The sequence below is a fragment of the Eubalaena glacialis genome, chromosome 2 (genome assembly GCF_028564815.1).
Source record: "Eubalaena glacialis isolate mEubGla1 chromosome 2, mEubGla1.1.hap2.+ XY, whole genome shotgun sequence".
Lineage (NCBI taxonomy): Eukaryota > Metazoa > Chordata > Mammalia > Artiodactyla > Balaenidae > Eubalaena > Eubalaena glacialis.
Window position 1 is genome coordinate 37,265,945 of NC_083717.1, and position 13,008 is coordinate 37,278,952.

At 42.8% G+C, this 13,008-nt stretch overlaps 1 protein-coding gene and 1 pseudogene across 1 annotated transcript; one reads left to right on the forward strand and one right to left on the reverse strand.

Moving 5' to 3' along the window:
• Window positions 1-1,909: 1,909 nt before the first annotated feature.
• Window positions 1,910-12,725, reverse strand: LOC133084931 (high affinity cAMP-specific and IBMX-insensitive 3',5'-cyclic phosphodiesterase 8A-like). Its single transcript, XM_061181750.1, has 2 exons — window positions 12,216-12,725; window positions 1,910-1,968 (listed from the first exon to the last, which is right to left on the reverse strand). Exons 1-2 carry the CDS (start codon window positions 12,432-12,434, stop codon window positions 1,936-1,938), a joined length of 252 nt encoding a protein of 83 aa, XP_061037733.1. The 5' UTR covers window positions 12,435-12,725; the 3' UTR covers window positions 1,910-1,935.
• LOC133086254 (U5 spliceosomal RNA) lies at window positions 1,915-2,004 on the forward strand (annotated as a pseudogene).
• Window positions 12,726-13,008: the final 283 nt, after the last annotated feature.

Genomic DNA, 13,008 nt, shown 5'->3' on the forward strand with positions numbered 1-13,008 from the left:
TTACCTCAAAAGAAAAATCTAAATACTGGACTCTAATTAATGATATGCATGCTGCAATATTTTAGGAGAAGTGGACTGATGTCTGTAACTACTTTAAAATGCATCAAAGAAAAAGGAGATGGAGATGACAGACAGACAGATACACAGTTGTCCCTTGGTTTCTGCAGGGCATTGGTTCCAAGATTCCCTCAGATACCAAATCCACGGATGCTCAAGTCCCTTATATGAAAGGCATAGAATTTACACATAACCTAAGCACATCCTCTCGTATATGTATACTGTGAATCATCTCTAGATTACTCATAATACCTAATACAATGTAAATGTTATGTAAATTGCTGTAAATACAATGTAAATGCTATGTAAATCGTTATTACAAGGCAAATTCAAGCTTTGATTTTTGGAACTTTCTGGATTCCCCCACACACACCCCCATTGGTTGAATCCTCAGATGTAGAACCCATGGATACAGAGGGCTGACCATATATGATAAAGCAAGTACAGTAAAACGCTACCATAAAATACAGGAGTTTGGGGTGCACAAGGGTTCACTGCAAAATTCCTTCAAGAATGCTATATATTTGAGATTTCTCATAATAACATGTTAGAAATACTAAAAAAAATTAGTCAACAGCCACAAGGCAGTCTTCTGAAGTGCTGGAAATATTCTCTCTTGATTTGGGTGGTCGTTACATGCAGCATATGTGGGTAAAATTTTATCAAGCCATACTCTTTAAGATTTTGTATACTGTGCTAACTGCATTTATATCTCAAAAAAATGTTTTAAATAAACAGCAATCAGAATAGGACTTTAAAGTGTATATAATTAATATACTCAAAAAGATAACGAGTATGCTGTAACAAAACAAAAAAAACCCATAAATAAGCAGTTATAAAAAGAACCCACCATAAATCTTGAACATAGAAACTGTCCAATTTAAAAACTCGAAGGGTGGCTCAGTGGTTAAGAACCCGCCTGCCAATGCAAGGGACATGGGTTCGAGCCCTAGTCCGGGAAGATCCCACATGCGGCGGAGCAACTAAGCCCGTGCGCCACAACTACTGAGCCTGCGCTCTAGAACCCGTGCTCCGCAACAAGAGAAGCCACTGCTCGCCTCAACTAGAGAAAAGCCCGCACGCAGCAACAAAGGCTCAGTGCAGCCAAAAATAAAATTAAAAACAAAAACAAAAACAAAAACAAAAACTCAAAGGGCTAGATAGCTGAGTAGACCCTGAGGAATGAATCAATGAGCTAGGAGAGTGAGCTAAAGAACCCTCCCAGACTATAGCACAGAGATGGGAAGTAAAAGAAAACTGAAGAGATATAGAGGACAGATCAAAGATGTGCCTAAATCTGATCATTTGGAGGAATCTGCAGAAGGGAAGGGAGGAAATGGAAGGGGGGACAACATTTGAAGACATGACAATTAAATGTTTCCTAGAACTAAAAGAATAAAACCATTTAAAAAAATAGTTTTTAATTACAGTTATTTAAAGTTATCTACAAGGATGGAAGGAAACATAATACCATTTTATGAGTAGCTAACTCCTGATTGTGCAATTTAAATGATTATGCAATTTAAGGTCCTTTTCTTTTTCAAGTTTTCTAAAATGAACATTACTTTTGTAATGAGAAAAAGTAATAAAAGTTTACTTTTATAAAATAAATCCAGAACCAAGATACAAGAAAGGCTTTTAAAAATTCCCTAACCTCTCTTTCCTCTGACTTCTACCCTATGCTATTATAGTGAACCTGTTTCTGTAAGCAGTCACCACAAACTTGGGCAAGTCATTTGATCTCTTTAAATTTCTGCTCCTTTTAGCTCTTCAACAGGGAAAATAAAATCCCTCCTTCCTACCTCACAGGAGTTTGGTGAACATCAAATGAGATGATGTATAAAAATTGCACTCAGTATACTCTGATTTCTCTTCAGATCAAATAAATCTTTCGCCTTTTACTGAAGATTTCTGTGGAGAGAAACAATTCTGAGACTCACAGACATAGAAAACAAACTTACTGTTACCAAAGGGGAAGGGGGGAGGGATCAATTAGGAGTTTGGGATTAGCAGATACAAACTACTGCATATAAAATAGATCAACAACTAGGTCCTACTGTATATCACAGGGAACTATATTCACTATCTTGTAATAAACTACAATGGCAAAGGATATGAAAAAGAATATATATATGTGTTTATATATATATAAAATCAGTTTGCTGTATACCAGAAAACACAGCATTGTAAATCAACACAACATTGTAAATCAACTATACTTCAGTTAAAAAAAAAAAAAAAAATAGCGCCCAGTCAACTATACAGCACTGTAGAAATTGAGCATGTTATCACAGTCCTTCTAAGCCGGTAAACCCCAACCTCTGAGTCACCCTCCACTTCCCTCATCCCTCACTCCCCAAATCCAATCCATTCCCTAGCCTGCCAGCTCTTCCTTCCTTCCTTTCCCAAACCACTACACTACCTAGTTACACCTGGTCATACTTTGTGCCTGAACCACGACAATAGCGCCCTGGGTGATGCCCCGCCTCTAACTTTTCCTTACCCCACCCAGTGCACTTTCCTCCTAAAACTTAATCTTCATAAAATACATTCATCCTGTAACTACAATGCTGAAAATGAAAGTTCTCTGAAGTTTACAGGATGGACTTCAAACTCCTTAACCTGGTTTTCAAGCCTTCCCTCCTATCCCTGGTCAACCTCCTCACTGTTTGTGGAACAAGCCAGCAACCCCCCACCCCATACACACCCTCATTCTCTACCCATCCAGGTCCTCCCAGTCTTCTTAGCCCAGGCCAAACCCCTCCCTCCCTTCCTCCCTCTGCACCTTCTGATCAATCCAGACCAAGCTCCTGCCTGTTCTCTGAACACCCACTCCATCCCTCAGGCCTCATCCTCACTTCTAGGTCAGAGGCCTGCCCCACACTTCCAGAGAGGACTATTTCTGCCCTGAGGGCAGGGCCTCCTGCTTGGCTCCTGTATCTTCTGTACTAGGCACTCAAATTAACCTGCTAATCATTTTAGTCTGTAAAATAAACTTTCTCTGCCTAACTGAATTTTATTGTAATTATTTCTTTAGTTTTCTTTATAGTTTTAATATCTATATGTATATCACATATATTCCTATATAACATACTGTTTAGCTATTAAACTTTAAATAAAAAGAATTATACTTTATAAATTCTTCTGTAAGTTCTTTCTTTCAACATTGTTTTTGAGATTGATCTATGTTCATATCTGTACCTATAAGCCATTCATTTTCAAAGCTGAAAAGTATTCCTTTGCATATCACAACTTATTCATCCATTATGTTGCTGAGGGATATTTGGGTTTTATCAAAAAGTTTGCTATTAAAAGCAATGCTCCTATGAACATTCTTATGCATGTTTCAATACACATATGTGTCTCTAGGATTGAAATTGCTAGGTCATAGGGTCACATGTTTAACACTACTTGGTAATGACAATGGTTTTCCAATCGGTTTTCCAACCGATTTATGCTTTTACTTACAGTGTTGAAGAATTCCTCAAAAATACTGTCAGGCTTTTAAACATTTGCCCATTTGGTGGGTGTAAATTGTTATTTCATTGTGGTTTTAATTTGCATTTCCGCAGTGAGGCTGACATCTTTTCACACATGTATTGGCCATTTGGTTTCCTCTCTGATAAGCTCCCTAAGTCTTTGCGTATTTTTCAACTGGGCTGTCCTTTTCTTACCTACTGTAAGAGTTCTATATTTATTCTGGATACCAATCCTTCATTGGTGTTATGTGTTGCAAATATCTTCTTCCAGTTTATGGTTTCCTTCCTTTTCACTATTTTGATGAGAAGTTCTTTATTTTAACTTAGTTGAATTTATTAACCTTTTCCTTTATGGTAAATGCTTTGTGTAACTTGTTTAATAAGTCCTTCCCTACCCAGAGATCATGAAAATATTTATATTTCCTTTTAATAAAAAAGTGTTAGGGGCTTCCCTGGTGGCACAGTGGTTGAGAATCTGCCTGCCAATGCAGGGGACAAGGGTTCGAGCCCTGGTCTGGGAGGATCCCACATGCCGCGGAGCAACTGGGCCCGTGAGCCACAACTACTGAGCCTGCGCGTCTGGAGCCCGTGCTCCGCAACGAGAGGCCGCGACAGTGAGAGGCCCGCGCACCGCGATGAAGAGTGGCCCCAGCTCGCCGCAAATGGAGAAAGCCCTCGCACAGAAACGAAGACCCAAAACACAGCCAAAAATAAATAAATAAATAAATAAATGTTAAAATAAAAACTTCAAAAAGGAAGTTATATAAACAATCAATTAGCACATGAAAACGTACTCAAAATTATTAGCCATCAAGGAAATGCAAATCAAAACCACAAGGAGATACCACTACACACCCACCAGAATGGCTAAAATTAAAAGACTGGTAACACCAAACGGTGGCAAGGACGTGGACCAACGGAATTTTTATTATATACTGTTAGCAGGAGTGTGGAATTGTATAACCCTGGAGAAAGGTCAAGCTGTTTCTTAAAAAGCTAAATATAATAGCTATCCTATGACCCAGCAATTCTACTTCTTGGTAGTTACCCAAGAAAAATGAAAGCATATGCCCACATTATAATTTATACTAGAATATTCATAGCAGCTGTATTTTTAATAGCCAAAAATTAAAAGCAGCCCTACCATCCCTCAACAAGAGAATGAATAAGTGAATTGTGATCTAGTCACACAACAGAATACTACTCAGCAAGAAAAAAGAGCAACGTAAATGAATCTCAAAAATACTATGCTGAATGAAAAAAGCCTTACACAAAAGAATACATTCTTTAAGATTCTATTTATATGAAACCTAGAACAGGCAAAAATAATTTACAGTGGGAAAAAAAACTGTGGTTGTTAGTGGGTGGGGTTAGGAATGGAAGAGGAACACAGAGAACTATTCTGTATCCTGACAGAGATTTGCATTACACGAGCATACACATTTGTTAAAAAAAAAAGGAAACAAATTTTTAAATTCTAGGTGATATGCATACTGAAGTGTTCAGGAGTCACGTATACTGATGTGTCGAACTTACTTGGAAATGACTCCAAAAATAAAATGGATTTCTGGGTGGATAAAGGGATAGAGAGAAGTGGTAAAGCAAATAAAGGAAAGTGTTAACAGCAGAATCTAGGTGGTAGGTATACACGTGGTAATTCTTTCAACTTTGCTGTATGTTTGAAAATTTTCACAATAAAATATTAGGGAAAAGACAAAAATATATTTTAAAAAGGAAGAGATGTGCTTTAAAAAATAAGCAGATAGGGACTTCCCTGGTGGTCCAGTAGTTAAGACTTTGCCTTCCAAAGCAAGGGGTGTGGGTTCGATCCCTGGTCGGGGAGCTAAGATCCCACATGCCTCACAGTCAAAAAACCAAAACATAAAACAGAAGCGATGTTGCAATAAATTCAATAAAGACTTTAAAAATGGTCCACATCAAAAAAATAAATCTTCAAAAAAATTGTCAAAAAAAAATAGCAGATATATTTGAGCAAAGTTTGCCTTTGAAAAAGGTAACTGAAAGAAAAAGATCAATCCTTACAGGTACTGGTGCTTTGGAATTTACAAAACACTTTCACACAGATTATTTTAAGTGATCCTCACCAAAACCCAGGTATTCTAGTCTCATTTTATGCTTGAGAAAACTTAGGATCAGAACTTGCCAAATATTACACAGCCGGTACCTCACAGTGCTGGACTTAAAAACAAACACCTCTGGCGCCTCCACCTCCGTTCTTTCAAATACACCTCACTAGGGACCTGCCGGCAACCGCAAACATTTGAAGACCACGTGGAAACTGCTGATGATGTGCCACCAGCCCTTTGCTTGTCCCATGAGCAGAGTGACAAGGCTGAAGCAGCTGTTGTACTTACACTAGCAGGACATGAAAGGGAGAGGCACGCAGACAGTAAATGAGCATGAACTCAACAGATCGAAGGTGTGTTTCCAATCCACACAGAATAAAAGAACTGGCAAGCCCCCCTCGCTGAGTTCTTTGAGGCCATGCCCAAAGTCTGGGGAAATCTGTGATATCCTTCCTGTCTATATAGATGGGCAAACTGCATATGAGGCCTGTAGCTAAGAAACTGCAACACAAAACTTGTCAAAACAGCTCTCTGACAAGATATTCCACCACTCTTCTTACCAGAGCAGAACAAAAGTAGAACAGAAGGACGAGATCCAGGAACACTGCTCAACCCTGACACGGCCAAAATGAGAGGCAAAAGCTTTACTAATCACTCCACAGATTAATCACTGGCTTCAGGGTATTTTGGCTTTTTGTTAAAACATATAACAACACACCCCAATAATTTTGGTTAAATTTAAACAGGTGAGATAGACCCACGGAATATGAATAAAAGCCCTTTCAGCCTTAGAGACTGGTGTATTTATCCAAACATTTACTTAGTGTGCCAAACACTTTGGGAACTGTAATGAAACTAGGACACAGTCCTTGCCCTCAATCGGCCTAGAATCCAGCCGGAGGCTCAAAAGAGAAAACCGAGCCCACAAGGGCTACAGGAGAAAGTCCCAAGAGCAGAGGAAAAAGAGTGCAAGTATAACCAGGGCCTCAAGAAAGATTTCAGCTGGGCCTAAGTCTGGGAGGATATGTATGTGCAGAACTGTGGGCAGAAGAAGGGGGCGAGGGGCTGCACTCCAGGCTGGCTCCTACGGAGGTCCTGGCTAAGGAAGGCTACCTGCAGCCTGAGCACGAGGGAGAGGAAAAAGTACCCCTGAGGCATGCCTGCCAACTCATTTTAGAGAGTGAAGAGGACAGATCAGAGGGCCTCACAAAATGCCTGACTTGAGGAATTAACTGGGACAGGGCTGAATATGGCTGTGACTTCCACAAACATGGGAACCTAAGGTAGTGCTGGAACCAACTGCCCCAGTAAGTCAAGACTCAACAAAATCTTAATAACACACATTCAGGATGCCTGCTTAAAACCCAGGTGGACCTGCGATGTCTGTCGCCTAGCAGAAGGCCACAGAATGGTAGATGTAATAGAGACAGGTGGTTCTCAGAGCACCAAGCCAGGAGATAAGCACCAGGAACAATGGCTTTGAATCCCAGCCTAACTGTATGGCCTTGGGTGAGTTTCTAACCTCTGGCGCCTATCTGCAAAAGGGAAATGACACTAGCCACCTCACAGGGTTGAAATGAGAGAACATCTGAAAGGCATCCAGCACAGTGCCTACCACGTAGGAGGCATCAAGGAAAGGGGGATATTACTCGTATGAACAGTCTGCTGTCTAAGAACTTCAGAATCCAATGCCGCCTACCATCCCACTGTGTTGAGAAACCAGGCTGAAGCCACTGTCTTTGGATACGACCAAGGGCTTACTCATGTCCTAAGCAACTTCTCCCTCTGTTCTTTGATTTCTTTTTATGTTAAGTTTTTAAAATACTCTGCCCATTAAGGCATTTTAGGTTATTCTGAGATGTCTGCCTCACCCTGTGGCCTCACATCACAAACCTTCCCCTACTGAAGAACCCAATCCAAACAGGCAAGCCGTCCAAGGGAAAACCAGTGTCATAAGCCACTTCACAGGGAACATTTGTGCCAGAAGGGACCACAGGCCCCATCCCAACACTCACTTCAGCAAGGACAGGGCCAAGGCCAGCCCAGGGCAGGTCTCAGCTGATAGAGCTGTGACATTCATAACATCACTCTTAAGAACCAAACTTAAAGTTATGGTGGTAATGATATTAAGCACTAAAAAACATATATAATACAAAGCATTTTATGTATATAATAGGCATTCAAGAAAAATTTTAAAAGCAGTTATCTTTATAGCTAAGCCTGGCAAGATAATGAGATTCTATACACCAAAAGGCATAAGAACACAATGATGACAGAACTCACAGCCCATGAGCTCAAGATAAAATTATAGTCACTATTTCAGGAACAGAAAGTTGGGTCTCGGGGCTTCCCTGGTGGCGCAGTGGTTGAGAATCTGCCTGCCAATGCAGGGGACACGGGTTCGAGCCCTGGTCTGGGAAGATCCCACATGCCGCGGAGCAACTAGGCCCGTGAGCCACAACTACTGAGCCTGCGCGTCTGGAGCCTGTGCTCCGCAACAACAGAGGCCACGATAGTGAGAGGCCCGCGCACCGCAATGAAGAGTGGCCCCCGCTCGCCGCAACTAGAGGAAGCCCTCGCACAGAAACGAAGACCCAACACAGCCAAAAAAATAAATAAATAAAAAATAATTAAAGGTGCTAATAATTTAAAAAAAAAAAAGAAAGTTGGGTCTCATTTTCTCAACCACACTTTCACAGGGAAACTTTCAGTAACTCCAGATAATCTACCAAGGGCCGGTGACCCCTAGTTGCAGGGGTGGGGGGTCACTCAGGTCACGCACAAAGAAAAATTCACTTTCTTTTAGGAAAATATAAAAATTTGATTAATCCACGCTGTATGTTAAGAGCAGGCAACAAATTTTATTCCATAGCTGGAAACACCAAGAAACCACTAAACTTTGGTGGACTAGGGTGGGTAATATCACCAGTTTTGTGGAGGATGGTGGGCTGGCAGGGAAAAGGAGCGAGGAAGACTAGGAAAAAGGGGAAGGTGGTGAAAAATAAGGGAAAACTAGGTGCGGGGAAAAAATGACACAAGCAAATACTAGAGATAGACAAATGGAGAATCGGTCTGAGAGCTGAAGGCAGTAACCCCTGGTTAGAGGTTAGCGTGTGGCCACGCCATCATCTGTCACCTGTTGTGTTCTGCCCACCAGCTGCACTAATCCTTAAATCTCTATAGAGAAATCTACTGGACTCACCAGGGTGGAAATATATTATTCCCTGAGCACAAATGCTCTGAAAGAGCAGTACCAGAGACTTCCAAAAACCAAATCTAAATTCTACAGCCTCCACTCTAGTTAAAACTGGTTTCTATTTCTCCTTTATATGGGCTGGCTGGATTTTCCACTTCTACAGCTTAGTCCACACAATTCTCCAATTCAACCAATGTCTGTGGAAGGCCTACTGTGTGGGGGGACACAGCAGGGAACAAAACAGACGTGACTGCCCCTCACAGAGCTGATCAGTGACACACGATGGGGAGGGCATCCATCTTTAGCAGTGCACTGGGTGTTTGCAAAAACGGAGGGAGGGTGAGCGTAGGGTCTACTCACACAAATCTTTCAAGGGCAACTGAAAGTCCTAGCTAAGGAAAGGGAAAACGGAGTAAATCTAAAGACTGACAAGAAAATGTTAAATGTTACAGCTAAAGTGCATCCTGATACAAAACAAAACTGTAAGTGTTCAAACTGAAAACAGCATTCATTATCTGTAACCACATAGACTATAACTCCTGAAATGGATAAACAGCCAGAGTATTTTTGGTAATACTTAAATAAGTTCATAAAGATGACCCAGCCTAATGTATTACAAGATCCTAAAGTACCTTTGGAATCATTAAGAAGCAGATTATGTTTACTGAGTTTTACTGTTAAGTATATTTCTTGTACTTTGAATATCGGTATCTCATGTTAGGAATCGTGTCTTAACATGTGGCCTGTCTAAGATATACCTCAACAAATGGGCTCCATAATCAAACACATTTGGGAAATGTTGCACACTCTAAACACCACTTGGAGATTCAGAGTGTATTTTAGGAAATTAAGCTTTCTGACAAATCCTGTATGAAAGAAATCTGCCAAACTTAGTCTGAGCCAGTATTTCCCAAACTAATTTGACCATAGACACTTTATTCATTTAATACTTATTAACAGTCCACAAATTGCTTCATGGAACACATGTGGGATACGCTACAGGTGTAGGGGATGATTAATCCGAAAATGCAATTGATTATCAATCTCCCAAGCATTCTGATGAACTGGTGTTTACTATATGCTATAGAAATACAACAACTTCCCCAATGAATTTCTGACTGGAATTCACTCAACAATAAGCTGACTTACTATATTTTTAAGAAAAAATATTTTTAATGAACTAAAATTGGATCTTGATATGTTAATATAAAGGAATTCAAATTCATTATATAATAATTTGACTTTGCTAAATTGCTGAAAGCTTATCTTCTCTAAACATGGGTTTTTAAATTTCCAGAGTATACTGAATCTTAATTTCAAAAGATTCATTTCCTTAAAGAAAAAATACTGAACTAAAAAAATGCTGATATTTACCTCTGCCTATTACCTGATATGCCTAATTACAAATATCTGTAACTGAGATGTGGTAACAACATATATAGTTCATGAATAACAAGCATGGGACTATTATTTCTATGGTTGTGGGGTTATTTATAATTTGACTCCTCCTCCTGAAAAAGCTAACCTTAAAGCCTACATTGGAAGTTTCATGGAATCCAATTCCAGTGACTGAAAAAGTTTCATCATTCAGTTAACAACAAAAATAAAACTCAACAAACATTTATTTAGCACCTACCATATGCATGCCAGTGGATTAAGCACTGTAATGATGAATGTATTTTTCTGGACCCCAACTCAAGACAATGGTCTGACAATGGGCAGAATACTTCAGACTCTTAGAAACTCAGGGGACCTCTAGGCAATGTGGATGGCAGAAGAGCAAGCTGCTACACTGGAAATGCTTACAAGACACCTGGGTGAATTCAGGACAACTGCCCCAAAAAGGCCAATAAGGCACAAGGGCCTCTTTCTTAAAAAGCTACGTTAGTGACTAAAAGTTTAATATTACTTAATGCAAGATAACCAATATCAGATTTGGGTCAAAAACTTGAAAGCTGTTATAGCTTCCATATTCAACTTCACCTGTGATGTCTTTTTTTTTTTTTTTTAAAGCCAGTTAGGTAGCTTAACGTACAAGCATTACAGTGACATTAAAAGCAGCTTAGGTTAATAGTTTAAAACTATCACAGGTTTCTACAAAGACTCTGTAAGAGAAGGAATCCAAATCTGATCATCAGAATGAATTTGAATTTTCAGATAGCGCAAGACAGGGGGAGAAATCACTTCATCTATGTTATGCAACACTGAAAAAGACTTTCTTTTATAGAAAAGGCATGATGACTGCTAGAAATTTAAGACAGAAAGTGAACCAATTTCTATCCCTCTAATTTGGGAGGTCTAGCAGTACTCAATAAGCAAGAAAATCAAGACAGTTTCGCGAATGACTCTTTTAAAACACAGCAGGAACGAGAGGGATGATCCTCAACAATCTGCAACCATACATACAGGAATATTTTCCCCTAGTTTAATAACACATAAACAAACGCGTGAATTCCAGCTCTAAAATTTCAAATCAGAGAACCCGAAAGCTGCGGCAGTCTGTCCTCATGAACATTTTTTTCCTATTTTTAAAAAGGAAAAATACCTTCCCTTTAGAAAACCTTAACAAAGACTAAACCCAGAAACTCTGACAAAACATAGCCAAGGCAATAGGCGCTGGAGAAGACACGCAATTTAAAAACACAGTCACAAACTGTCCCAGTAAGACTGCTTAATAAAAAATTAACTTTGTTCTGCTGAATGCTTCAAAAATCGCGTTTCTGATACTATTTTCTAATTACATATGCTTCAAGTACAACATGCATGCTAATAAACGTGAACCTCAAATACATGTGCAGTGAAGCAAAGCTGATGTTCCAGATTACATTTTAATAGTCCCAAAGAAAATGGAAAACTGCAACTGCATGCTTGTGCAAAGCTGACACAGGGAAAACGCAACACGGTGGTAGGGTCCAGTACCCCGGCTTCACAGTGCTAGCCGACCTTCCCTTTCCACCAGGAGAACCAAAAGAACAAAGTTCACACTGATTTACCGTTCAAGGTCGCGCCAGAATATCCTGGCGGGGGGGGGGGTTTCTCTGTACCAGCTGTTTGGTAGGTAATGGATTCAAGCGCCTGGGTCAAGTTCACAGCGGTCCCTCCTGCTCGACACGTCGGGTCGGATGTGTCCCAGGAACCGACGCCCGCGGCTCGGAAAGCGTCCTAAGCACAAGTCTACCAAGCACGGTCCCCAGGACCACGGTTGGTACGCCTCCGGTCGCTGCCCTGGCAAGACAGTCCGCTGGCGTCCGTCAAAGTCATCCAAAGCCGGGCGACAGGGCACCGCGAACCGGGAGAGAGCCCCACCCGGCCCTGCGGGAAAGCTGCCGCGCCGCGGGGCCCGAATTTCACCGCGGACCGCAGCCTCGGAGCCCCCACCCGCCCGGCACCCCTTACCGTGTTGCCGTTGCCGCTGCCGCTGCCGCCGCTTGGCTCGGACTCCACGAGGCTGGAGCCGCAGGACCGGGCCGAGGCGGCCGTCGTCTGACCAGGTGGGAGGCGCGGCCCGCCGGGCAGCAACGGCGTCGCCGTGGGGCCCGGCGCGTCCTCGGCCTCGTTGCCGCCGTGGTACACCGCCCGGCTCTCGGAAGCGTGGATGCTCGGGGCACAGCCCATGCTGGCGGCGGCGTCGCCGACACGCTGGCGGGCAGCCGCGAAACGGTCAGTAAACGGCCAGCCCGGCGCCTCGCGGACGCCTGGGCGGGCGGGCTGGCGGGCGGCGGCGAGCGCGGGTCTCGCGCCAGGAAGTGCGGCCGCCCCTTTTTATCGCGGTGCGGGCGCAGCGGCTGCAGCGGTGGGGAGAGGGCGGTGGGGCGGGCAGCGCACGGCGGCCGCCCCTCCGAACATGCCCTTCCTGAAGCGGGAGCCGCTGGCCGCCTCCCTCACATCGCCGCGCTCGCCTCGGCCGCGCCGCGCTTCCGGGGAATTTCGGGGGAGGAGATTTGAGCTTTCTCGACCCGAGAGGAGGCGAGTCCGGGCCGTGGGGCGGCGCGACCCCCGAGGGAGGTGAGCTCCCTGCTGCGCCAGCTCACGGCCCCGTTCCCGCTCCGCGGCGCTGCAGCCGCCGACTCTCGAGGCTCGGGCACCCACGCCGCTCCGCCTGCCGCCCTGCGAATAAATGCTCCTGGTCCGAGGGCTGGTGGCAGAGAAAGCTAGCCTAGATCTCTCGCCGTTGAGGGGTAGGGGCCGG